This window comes from Notamacropus eugenii, chromosome 5 (assembly GCF_028372415.1).
Source record: "Notamacropus eugenii isolate mMacEug1 chromosome 5, mMacEug1.pri_v2, whole genome shotgun sequence".
NCBI lineage: Eukaryota > Metazoa > Chordata > Mammalia > Diprotodontia > Macropodidae > Notamacropus > Notamacropus eugenii.
Window position 1 is genome coordinate 134755746 of NC_092876.1, and position 12121 is coordinate 134767866.

Here is a 12121-nt window from a genome sequence, read left to right on the forward strand (position 1 = left end):
AAGAGAGGTTGATTCTCCTCCTTGTCTTGACCTGGGCCTGAGGCCTCATCCCTGTTTCTTTCTCATGGAGTAAACCAATGAAAGTTCCATATTAGGGGCAAGGATACTCACTAGCATAAAAGTTTCCATACCCAAAGGTCTCTAACTAGACATACACACCTCCTTTCTTGCATCTTCCAGACATTCCTTCAGTTGACTCACTGCTCTTTTGTTCTCCTCTTCCAAAAGGGCCCTCTCTTTCTTCTCATTACCCTCCATTTCCTCCTTCAGCTTCACCAGGGCCTGCTTCTTTTTCTGCTCCAGGCTAGACCTCTCAGCCCTCTGCAATGACTCCAAGTCTTCTCTTGCTTTCTTCAGTGAAGCTTCTTGCTCTGCCCTAGAGAGACAGGAGGGCAACCAGATAGGCATGAGCACCATGGAACAGAGCTTCCTGAGACCATAGACTCCATTCTCAGCCAGTCAATCAATCATTAAACTGTTGTGAAGTGCCTGCTCTGTGCCAGGCCCTGTGCTAAGCACTGGAGATACAAAAAGAGGCAAAAGACAGTCCTTGACCTCAAGGAGATTGCAATCTAATAAGACAGACAACATGGAAACAAATAGATACAAGCCAGCAGGATATTTGCATGATAAACAGGAAATAACTAACAAAAGGAAGGCACTCAAATTAAGGGAGAGTCAAGAGAGGTGTCCTAGAGAAGGTGAGATTTTAGTTGGGACTTAAAGGAAGCCAGGGGAGCCAGTAAGCAGAGATGAGGAAGGAGAATATTCCAGGCACAGCAGACAGAGAAAATGTCCGGAGCCAAGAGATGAAGTGTCTTGCTCAGAGAACAGCAAGGAGGCCAGTCTCACTGGACTGAAGGGTACCTGGAGTATGGGGAGTATGGCATAAGAAGAGTAAAGGTAGGAGGGAGCTAGGTTATGAAGAGGTTCGAATGACAGAGCACTTTATAATTCATCCTGGAGGTGACAGGAAGCCACTGGAGTTTACTGAGTAGTGGGATAACATGGTTGGAACTTTACTTTAGGACAATCACTTTAATGGCTGAATAGAGGAAAGATTGGAGTTGTGGGGAAGGGAAGATCTGGGGCAGGCAGACCCACTAGCAGGCTACTGCAACAGCAAGGCCTGATGTGAAGAGGGCCTGTACTAGAGCAGTGGCAGTATCAGAGGAGGGTGTAGATGAAAAATGTTGGAAAGGTGAAATCAACAAGTCTTGGCAAGAGATTAGATATGGGAGGGGAGAGATCTTGAAGATGACTCCTGGGTTGGAAGCCCAAGGGACTGGGAGGATGGTGTTGGCCTCTACAGTGATAAGGAGATGAGATGGGTTTAGGGGAAAAGATAATGAGCTCAATTTTGGACATATTGTGTTTAAGATGTCTACTGGACATCCAGGTCACGAAAGACAGTTAGAAATGTGAGACTGGAGGCCAACAGAGAAGTTGACAGGAAAGGTAGATCTGAAAATCATCAGCATAGAAATGGTAATTTAATCCATGGAAACTGATGAGATCACCAAATTAAGTAGTCTATAGGGAGAAAAGAAAAGAGCCCATGACAAGTCCCTGAGGGACATTTGTAATTAGATGGCATGTTCTGGATGAGGACCCAGCAGGAGAAAGGGGTGTTCTGAAAACCTGAAAACAGAAAATCAAGCAGAAGAGGGTGCCAAAGCCTGCAGGGGCATTAAGGAGAATGAGGACTGGAAAAAGGGCACTGGAATTGGCAATTAAGAGATCACTGGTAGTTTGGAGGCAGTTTCAGTGACATGATGAAGGTGGAAGTTGGATGGTAAGGGAAGAAGAGAGAGAGAAAAGAGAAAATGTAGACATCTATTGTAGAGAGCCTTTTCAAGAAATTCAGTCACAAAGGTCTGAAGAGATACAGGCTGACAGGTAGAAGGGAATGGAAGGATCAAGTGAGTGGGGTTTGGTTTTGTTTTTGTTTTTTTTCAGAATAGGGGAGACACAGGCATAATTGTAGAGAGTAGGGAAGGAGCCAGGAGACAGGGAGAGATTAAAAATAAGTGACAAGATAGGGATACCACAGAGGACAGTCTTCTGGAGAAGATGGGACAGAGTGGGATCAGCTGAGCAGGAAGAAGCTTGGCAAGGAATATGTCCACTTCATTATGTGAGACAGATGAAGGAAGAGAGAGGGATAGAAAGCACCTGAGTGATGGGAGCTGAGGAAGAGGGGAGGAGAAGGGATTCATGGCAAATGGCCTCAATTTTTTCTGTAAAACATGAGGCCAGGCTCTCAAGGAAGCCTGGGGGCTCACGGCAGGGTCCACACCTAATTTGGTTCTCCTGTGTTTCTGCACTGGCGAGGATCTGGGCTCGGAGCTTGGAAAGTTTCTGACTCTCTTCTGCCCTCAATCGAGCCTCTTCCTCCTCAGCTGCTTTCTTGAGCTGCTCTCTCAGAGACCTGAAAAAAACGGAGAAGAGTTTGATGCAAGGACTTTAAATTGATTTCCTCTTCTGTCAATAGGCCCTTGCTGTGAGCCTACAGGATGGCTGACCTGGAAGCTTCCTAGAGATTAGTGATAGGTCTACTTCCATTTGAGGCCACACTCCCTCCCTCTGCCAGTTCTTGGAGAGAAGCAAGCAAGGAAGATAATGTTGCAGGTACCCCTTGCCTCAAAGGTGGAATGCTGGCTGCCTAATCCCAAAACAGCATCATCCCAGACCAAAGAGAGACAACTCCTGATTATCCACTTGTGGATTAGCTGATTTTTAGATCAGAGCCTCTGATTGTTTAATCCCAGGTTGGCTTCTCCCAGTTTACATAACATGCTTCTAAAGCTGCCTGAATTCTTCACTGTCAGCCGGGTTTATGCTCAGAAAATTCAAGCTCACTTTAATACTGGGCTGAGCAACATAAAATGATTAAGGCAAATCTGCTGCCAAAAGAACCAGAATCGATTCCAAAGCCAAATATAAATGGTCTGGGATTAGCTACAGCACTGCTCCCAATGAATCAACACTGAAACATGTCAGGAGTTAATGTGATCTTGAGTTTGCATTAACAAAAGCATGGTGCTGACCCCCGACCTGGTCAGATAACATCTGGAGTACCACTCTCAGTTTCTTAGCCCTCATTTTAGGTAAAACAAAGGAAGACCAGGAGAGTGAGGGGACCCAAAACCTTATCATGCAGCCATCAGCTTAAACAAAGGGGAAATATAACCTAAAGAGGAGAACCCTTCAGGGGCACAAAACAACTGAATATCTCCAAATATCTAAAGGGTTGTTATGTGAAAGAGGGACCAGATTTGTCATTCTACTTGAGTTCAAAGAGCAGAATTAGGTAGAAATTACAGAGAGCTTTTTGGTTCAACATAGGGAAACACTTCCTAACAGTAAGAGCTGTCCAAAAGTGGAACAGACTCCATTGGGAAGTAGTGAGTTCCCTGTCCCTGGAGGTCAAAAGAAGGCTGAGTGAATCTATCAGATGTTTGTAAAACAGATTCACACTTCTGGTAACAGCTGAAGTAGATGGCCTCTGGGACCCTTCCAAATTATGATTTTTCCTGGCCAAGAGCAAACAAGAAGCACTCTGGTCTAAGAAGAAAGGAAACACAGCACCCCACATATAAGCATTCCTGTCGATATCATCTCCAATACTGGACCCCAGAAAGCTTCCTCCCCAAGGGGAAGGAATATGACCTGAGGGACTTGTCTTTCTGCTCCTCAAGTTTCAGCTTCTCCTCTTCTTCCTCCTGACACAACTCCTCCCGCAGACGCTCCATCTTCTGTCTCCGCTCCTCTAAGAGTCTTGCCCGTTCCCGCTCCAGATCCTGGGCTGTCTTTTCCTCTATGATCTTTAGGGAATCTCCTAAGGATTGTCTCTGAGGGGTTATAGATTCTTGGACAAGTCTATTAAGGGCAGAGAATAGCACATTGTTACCTAATGTAACATATGGACTCTTATTAGTCTATAGCATGTACACAGTATACAAAATGTGGAGTCATAAGGGCATACAGACATACATCATATATGAGACATATAAAACACACAGGAAGCAAAAATACAACTCCCATTGTCCAAAGACAAAGCATAAATCAGTTCAGTAAACAGTTGGTCTATAATGCTAATAGTCTCACTGGCTAAGATACCAAAGTCCTTGGGACAACAAGAAAGTTAACTGGGATGACACATCTTTGATTCCCAGAAAACCTGACAAATGTGCCCCTTAATGGCAGGTATGGTAGCTAGGGAAGGCAGGAGAGGTAGAGAAAAGTATTATCGTTAGCTGATTCTACTCCTACATAACCTAGTGCTAGCTTCCCCTCTCTACTTGGGAGACATGCTATTTGAGGTTCACATCATTAGGTTGAAAACCATTCCCCTGAATCTGATTGCTATTTGCCAATATGAAGAGTCAGTGAAAAAAAAAGAAGAAATTTCTCTAATATAGAGAATACAGCCCAGCTCCTGAACCTCTAAAGGTTCCTTGCTCATAGTTCAGGAATAAAGGTTTCTCATACTGTAAGGGGATTCTGACTGAAAAACTCTTCTAGTGCACAGATCACAGTATTATAAATTTAGTGGTGAAAGGAACCTTTGAGGTCATGCAGCAAGTTCAACGCTCTCATGTTACAGATGTAACCTTGAGAGGTTACATGACTTGCCCCAGGTCACACTGCTAGTAAATATTCAAGCCAGAATTCAGACCAGGTCTTCTTGATTCCCAGCTCAACACTCCATCCATTACACCATGCAAAGGGAATTACAGCAATTCAGGACCCATACCACATCTATTCAAGGGGTAATTCTTTTTACGGGAGACTCCCAGTGCAAAGATGGCAGAGTGAGGAAGGCATTCTCAGGTAATTTTTAACAAAAATATCAGAAATTATACATCAAAACCATTATTGCCCCCTCTCACAGTTACTTGGCTTCTGGATGTGAACAGTTCTCAAAGAGGAATTCCAAAAACGTTTTGAACAATCATAATATTGGAATTAGTGGTTCTTTCCAAGCTCATGACCTTGAATCCGGACAAGATTCAGTTGGAAGGATAAAGATAAGCTCCTTTTGGTTTCATGTCATTTGTTTGTTTGTTCTATTTGCTATAAAAACCAGTCTCTTGACTTTTTAGTCATACCTCATTAAGCGCAGTCTCAAGCTGAAGGAATGGCTCAAAGCTGGCCTGAGCAGCCCCCATGAAAAGAACCCAAAGAGAATCAACTGTCAGCGTCAGAGGAGATGCTCAGCATGAGTCTTGTGGGTTACACCAGAAAGCATGGGGTTCAGAACCCCGTTTCTCCTCCTTTCAACTCCAGCAACACAACAGATGGGAGATGACAGATCAGAATAGGAGGAGAATAATGACATCTGAGGGGCTTAGAAATGACAACTTGGATCCCTTTTATGCTTGGATAAAGGAGTGAGATAGGACTATATTACCTTCTTGCTAAAATCATTAAGATTCTTGCTGAGTGACTTCCCAGAACCATGGAATGGTCCTAGATCACACCACAGGTTCCCTCTTTCTCAAGTCTCTTTTTGGCCCTCTTCACACACTGGTTTCGTCTGATTGCCCTGGCAAGTCCAACCAATGCAGATGTCAGATGGGCTGCTTCTGCCACCTCCCTCGAGTATCCTGCCCTCAGAAACAGTCTCTCTCTCTCTCTCTCTCTCTCTCTCTCTCTCTCTCTCTCTCTCTCTCTCTCTCTCTCTCTCTCTCTCCGCCTCATCAACTCTCCAACTCATTTCCAACCCTGGCTGAAAGTATCATTTTTTCCTGAGATGGTACCTTTTAATGTTTCTCTCCCCTGTGGGTTATTTAACTATGTGGGGCTCTAGGGACAGATGCTGCAGAAGAGATGAAAGATCAGATAAAGTGCCAGTGTGCATCGAGCCTGCAAATCTATACGTGTTTGCATGCCTTAGCATATAGGCTACACAGGGCTACTTCCTAGTTAGTCTTACACTTTCCCCAGTCTGGATTTGGGAAAGGTCTCAGCAGAGGTCTGAAACCATAAGCAATGGGTCAGAGCCACATTACAAAGTCTGAGCCAACATTAGAAGGAAACCCACTGAGGCCATACAGTCAAACCAAGAATGTCCTCTACAACATACCTGACAAGTGGTCATACAGGCTCTATATGAAGACCGCTAGTGAGGGAGAAGCCACTATCTCCAAGATAGCCCATTTCACTTTTGGACAGCTTTGTCAGAAAACTTTTTCCTGATATCAATTCAATTTCTACCTCTGTAACTTTTACCCATTATTCTAGTTCTGCCTTTTGAGTGCCAAGGATGGCTTCTCAGATACCTGAAGAGAGTCAACTCTCACATCCCCCCCTCCACACCTCCCCCCCAGCCAAGTCTTCTCTTCTCTATGCCGTATATTCTCAGTTCCTTCTACACAGATTCTAATACAGCACAATCTCAGGACCTTTCAGCATCCTGGCTATCCTCCTCTGGAAACTCTCCAGCTATCTATGTCCTTCCAAAAATATGCTGTCCAGAACTGAACCCTATACTCTAAATGTGATATGATCAAGTCAGAATATGACAATTCTGGGCATCCCAGACAAGAATAAAGCTCTGGCAGATGTCCCAGAAACAACAAATGGGAAGTCAGTCATTGCCCTTGATATCTCCTGAAAAAAAGTTTTTCCTAATGAAACTTTGAAGATGACTAACAAGAAAGTTACAGAGTTTGAAAAAGAGTCCAGGAGACAACCAGATAGCAGCAAACGTACAGAAATTCCCAACATCTGACCCAACTGAGACACTCCAAAGCTATGAGTCACAGCTAGCTACTCTGGGATGGTGAATGAATGACTAGTACAGCTATACTGAGAAGATAAGCCTAAACTTAAGGGCTCTGCTTGGCCCTAACTGCCCATTCCACTCATGAGTCTGCCTTAGGTGGTCATGCATCTCCTTAGACCTCTGTGAAATATACTTTGCAGATACTACACAATGCTCAACTGTGAACGCTTACCTAGTCTCAGCAATACAATGATCCAAGACTATTCCAGAGGACTCATGATGAAAAATGCTGTCCACATCCAGAGAAAGAACTGATGGAGTCTGAATGCAGATTGGAGCAGACTGTTTTTCACTTTCTTTATTTTTTGTGTGTGTTTTTTTCCTTTTGATCTGTCTTCTTTCACATTATGATTAATATGGAAGCATGTTTTACATGATTGCACATATAAAACCTATATCAAATTTCTTGCCATCTCAGGTAGAGGGGAGGTGAGAGAGAAAATTTGGAACTCAGATTTTTTTGAAATGAATGTTAAAAGTTGTCTTTACATGTGACTGGGGGAAAATATTACAAAAAAAAAAAAAGAAATATACTTTGCAGCCTGATCTAGTGAAAGGGACCCCAACTCCTATAGGATTCATGATATTGTAAGAGAAAAATTTATAGTAATTACAGCTGTCCAACATAATGGTCTGCTTTGAGAAGTGTTAAGGTCCCCATGGCTGAACAACCACCAGGTGTTAGGGAAACTGCAAAAGGGACTGCCTAGTCACTACCCTGCCATATGACCTAGGGCAAGTGACTTGCCAATTCTACATGCCATTTCTTCATCTGTACAATAAGTATATCACAACATGCATTATCTACCTCGTGGAAATGTTATGAGCAAGAGTGCTTGGTAGATGTGAGATGTTATAATTATGATTATTATACAGGCTTTAAACATGGTTCTAGCAACTGGCTCTATTCTGAGGACAAGCCTAAGTCCAAAGAGGCTCATCACCTAGGGGCTGGTGATCACAGTAGTTTATTAAACTCCCCACAAAGGCAGAAAGGGTTTGTGCTCTACATCAGGAGAGGGAGTACCTATATAGATAATATCACATATACATGAAATGTCAAAGTTTCATTACATCAAGATGTCGAGGGAACTCCCTCCACTAAAACAAAGTATTATGCTATGTTAATATTATGCTTCAGGTTCATAAAGGTTATAAAATCATTAAGTGTGAGAGCCAGAATTTTAACCCAGGTCTTCCTGATTTCAAAATCAGAAAATCCACTATCTATGATGCCACACTGCCTCTCGGGAGTTTTAGCATAAAATAATACCTGACCTCCCGACTTCATAGAGCATTATGAGGATTAAATGAGACAAAGGATTTGAGAGCATTTTGGATAAAAGGTTTCAGCTATTAGCCAACACTTGCAAAATGCTCAACTTCATGAAATCAAAGAGGCACAAATTAAAACAACTGTGCACTACCATGTCACACTCATCAAACAGGAAAAATAATTAAAAGAAATGAGACTCAGTGCTAGTTTAGTTGTGGAAAAACAGGTGCAATTATTCATTGCTGTGGCTCAGAAAATCTGTTGAATCTTTCTGGAGCGCACTCTTGCAGTACACAGTAAGAGTTACAAAAATAAGCATATCCTTTGAACCAATAATTCCACTGTTGAGAATATTCCCTGAAAATGTTATTTAAAAAAAGAAAACAAAAGAAGAGTTGTCCAGGATGTTCACAGAAGCATTATTTGTAATTGCAAAGTGCTGGAGCTAACCTAAATATCCAGTAATGGGAGAACAGTTAAACAGATTGCAGTACATTCATGTAAGAGTCTATGATACAATTAAAACTAGCAAATATAAGAAATACAAAGAAGCCTCTATGAAATTATTTAAAGTGAAAAGGCAGAACCAGAAGAATGAGGATGAACAAAGAATCCTAATAATGTCTCAGAAGGAGTGGCTGAAAAGTTCTGATTAAATTATACAATGCAATTAATTCATTTAAATGTAGATACTGAGTCAGTTTAGTTGGATGTACTGTTATTCAAGATTAAGTTTTTAATTAATCATTTAACAAAAAAAAAATTTTAGCTGCTTGGCTGAAAATGATTCCTCCTCTCCCTCCAGCATGGTATCCCATGTCACACCTAAGCAACATTCGGGGCACGAAGACTTGCTTCAGGACCTTAAACCACCCAAACCTCCCTAAACACCTACTCCCCCATGGAAGAGCTTTCATCCCAAAGGCCCTCACATATGAACATTCTTTATGTGGCAAGCAGGCAGCCCACAGGCAAAAGACATGAACAGAGAGATTAAAACTGGCCCTTACTCTTCTCGGGAGCCTGGCAAGGTTGGGCTGGTCATCATCTCCTCAAGTTCCTCTGCCTTTTTCTGCTCACATTCAACTTTTGTGGTGTGCGCCTCTTCTTCCATCTTACGGTCATGAAGGGGGTTGACGATCTGCTCACTTTTGTATCAGTAACAAGGTAAGGGAAGCATGATAAGCACAGGGAGCTTGGGACTCAGTTCAGGGACAAAGGAAAAAGCGATTTGGAACAGATAGCACACCAGTTTCCCAACCACAGGTGCCAGGCTTTCTATGGGGCTTTAGCCCTCTCCTTGCCTACTCCCCAGCAATGCAAGACACAATCAGAGAGTGTAGGTCCATGCCCCATCTGGAACACAGAATGTCATAGCACCTAGTGAGATACTAAGCAGATAGCAGGCATATTTAGTTGATGTTACTGACTGAATGCTAATGCTAGTTCTTTTAAGTAGCCACAAGTGTTTAATAAGACCAATGGTCTCAAAGCCAAGGCTGAAAGCTCTAACAGAAACAACTTTTCACTGCCAGGAAAACAAAGGAACCAGAGGAGAAGACTATTGTCTCTAAATCAGGTCTTCTGGTCTGACAAAGGAAGTCTTCTCTGACTGCCATCTCTAATTCTCAAACTGAATCCTGTCAAAATAATAGGTCCTGTGGTGATACGATGGTGATGGAGGAAGAGAATAACAGCTCCAATTTATACAGCTCTATAAGGTTACAAAGCACTTTCCCCGGATCAACCTGAAGAGAAGTCATACAAGCAGTACTGTCCCCACTTTACCGATGAGGAGACTAAGAGGTGCACTGCCTTGGCCATCATCTCCTGCTACTGAGCATCAGAGCTAACACTCTGACACAAGTCTCCTGGTCCAAGTTCAGCCCTCTTTCCCTATGTGAGGCTGCCTCTCCAATGGCAGGTTTAAGGAAGGAGGAAAGCCATCCCAGCATCAGCAAAAGAGTTGCCAGTGCTTGCAACTACTTCTCTCTTGTGGGCAAGAAGAGATGTGGCACCAAAGGGTACTTTCTAATTCAATAGTTTCTAACTTTCTACTTATGAAAATAAACACACCAAATGAAGACCCAGAGCAGGGTGCAGAAAGAGGGCCAAACTCCTTAATTTCCTTAAAGAAAGGGAATTCCTATGTCAGTCACACATACAGTTACCTTACATGGCTCTCCACCAAGGTTCCCTGCTGCTCACCATGACACAGACCTAAGCCCAACTCTTCCCCTTCCAGGCTCCAGATTAGTGCATCCTCTGGGCTGCCATCTCTGACCTGACCTCCCCTCCCCTAACCCCACACTGACACAGCAGTGGACTCAAACTATACCTTACCTCTTTGGGGAGGAGGCCTGTGAAGTTGGGCTGGCCATCACAGTCTGTGCAGGTTCCACCGTCTCCCTAGGCTCCCCCTCCAGGGAATGCTGCCCTTCTCCTACCTCTTGAACATGAAAGAGGCTCTGGATTTTCTCCCTTCACAGAAGGAAGAAGGTAACTATTAGTCATGAAGAGGACATCAGGACCTATATTTCTCAGTTTAAGTCAATAAGAGAGAGTGAGAGGAAGGAGAGTTGCAAAGGAAGGCTTACCCGATGCACTACACTACCCTCCACCACCCGCTGATTCCCTTCTTTCCCCTCTCCACAGAGACGCACACAGAGGAAAGCATCTCAGAGTAGGCAAGACAAACAGGGCAAGGGAGACAGAAGGACGAATTCTTCTGGAGGAGTCTCTGCACATCCCTCCCCCCAACTCTCTAACTTGTGGGCAGCCTTCTATAGTCCTTTTGTACACAATTCAGTTTTTCTGGGATACACTTACTCTTTACATGAATGGTGACTGGAGATACTGGCAGGTAGGTCTGTACCCAGTATTCTAAAGCACAACAGAAGGGTGAGGACCAAGAGAAGAGGGAAAGGAAAATGGGGAGAAAACGACACACCTTACACAAGGTATCATCACTTTCAAAACTGCCTGAAGTTATGATTTAAAGAGGTAGAGAATCAATCTATTTTTGCTGTCTAAAAGCTACAGGCCTTTCCCCATGGTGAAAGTCCTTGATCCATATGGTTCAGGTCTGGGATATCACTGCCTCTGTAAGCCCTGGTCATTCTTGAGGTCAAAGGGACTTGTTTCAGAGGTCAATGTTGACCCTCTCCCCAGCAGCTTCCCTTCTACACACAGACTACACACAGTCTTGGCCCTATGCCATACATGGAAATGCTTAATCAGTTTAACACAACAATGAGGCCAGACCCCAGGTCCCACAAATGGTTCAGTATGGACAAGGTCATTTTCAAAGGCATGCAGCAGCACTTTAAAAAAGCCCCACTTAGCACGAAACAGTAGGACAACAACAAATGATCTTGGGAGGTGACTGAATCCATCCTCCTTCCTTTTAGACAGGAGCCCTCAGGAGTCAGCTCAGAGACAAGAATCTTTTCCAGGTTGTTACTAAGGCTCTCTGATTCACACCAATGAAAAAGTGAGATTTCATGTGTCATACCTCTCTTCATCACTGGATTGTTCACTCTCTGGTTGTTCCAGGTTGGACGGACTCTGATCTTTTTCCTCCTCTTTTGGGCCCTTGGTCTGGGGGCAACAAGCAAGGATGTTATGCTTAGCTGGGAAAATGGGAGAAGCATTTTAAACAAAGAGGTAGCTGCTAGATATGTCCCTCTGCACTCCCACTGATTTCCAGGCTTTGTGGAAAGCACCAACAATCTCCCGGCTTGTATGAAGCACTAAGACATTGGGGCTATGTAGGAAATAGACTCCTATTTCTCAGACCCTCAGCAAAGTTCCCTCTCACTCCCAATTTCTTAGTTGTTTCCTGGGCCTGCCATAATGGTCTAGGGAGAACAGCTCACCAACCATATTCACTGAATGGTTACTTTGTGCAGAGCCCTGTACTAGGTACTATGAAAGAATACAAAACATATAGAATGTCACTCTTTCTGTCTTTGGGAAACCTTGGCTTAAGCAAAGAGAAAAGTGAAGCATACAAACACATTCATCACCTGTACAAACTATATACCTGAGTA

The 12121-nt window shown here is 43.5% G+C and overlaps 1 protein-coding gene across 9 annotated transcripts in view; it reads right to left on the reverse strand.

Annotated features, from left to right (window-relative positions):
• CEP164 (centrosomal protein 164) overlaps positions 1 to 12121 on the reverse strand; it is a 76604-nt gene that overhangs the window by 16514 nt on the left and 47969 nt on the right. For 6 of the 9 annotated variants that reach the window (XM_072610982.1, XM_072610980.1, XM_072610978.1 and 3 more), the window contains 7 exons: positions 11584 to 11669; positions 10899 to 10952; positions 10413 to 10550; positions 9080 to 9217; positions 3673 to 3882; positions 2300 to 2431; positions 160 to 376 (listed from right to left, as the gene is read on the reverse strand). In XM_072610982.1, coding sequence (XP_072467083.1) covers positions 160 to 376; positions 2300 to 2431; positions 3673 to 3882; positions 9080 to 9217; positions 10413 to 10550; positions 10899 to 10952; positions 11584 to 11669 — 975 coding nt within the window. The remainder of the gene's footprint in view (positions 1 to 159; positions 377 to 2299; positions 2432 to 3672; positions 3883 to 9079; positions 9218 to 10412; positions 10551 to 10898; positions 10953 to 11583; positions 11670 to 12121) is intronic. The other 3 variants (XM_072610981.1, XM_072610975.1, XM_072610979.1) reach the window with 2 other exon arrangements.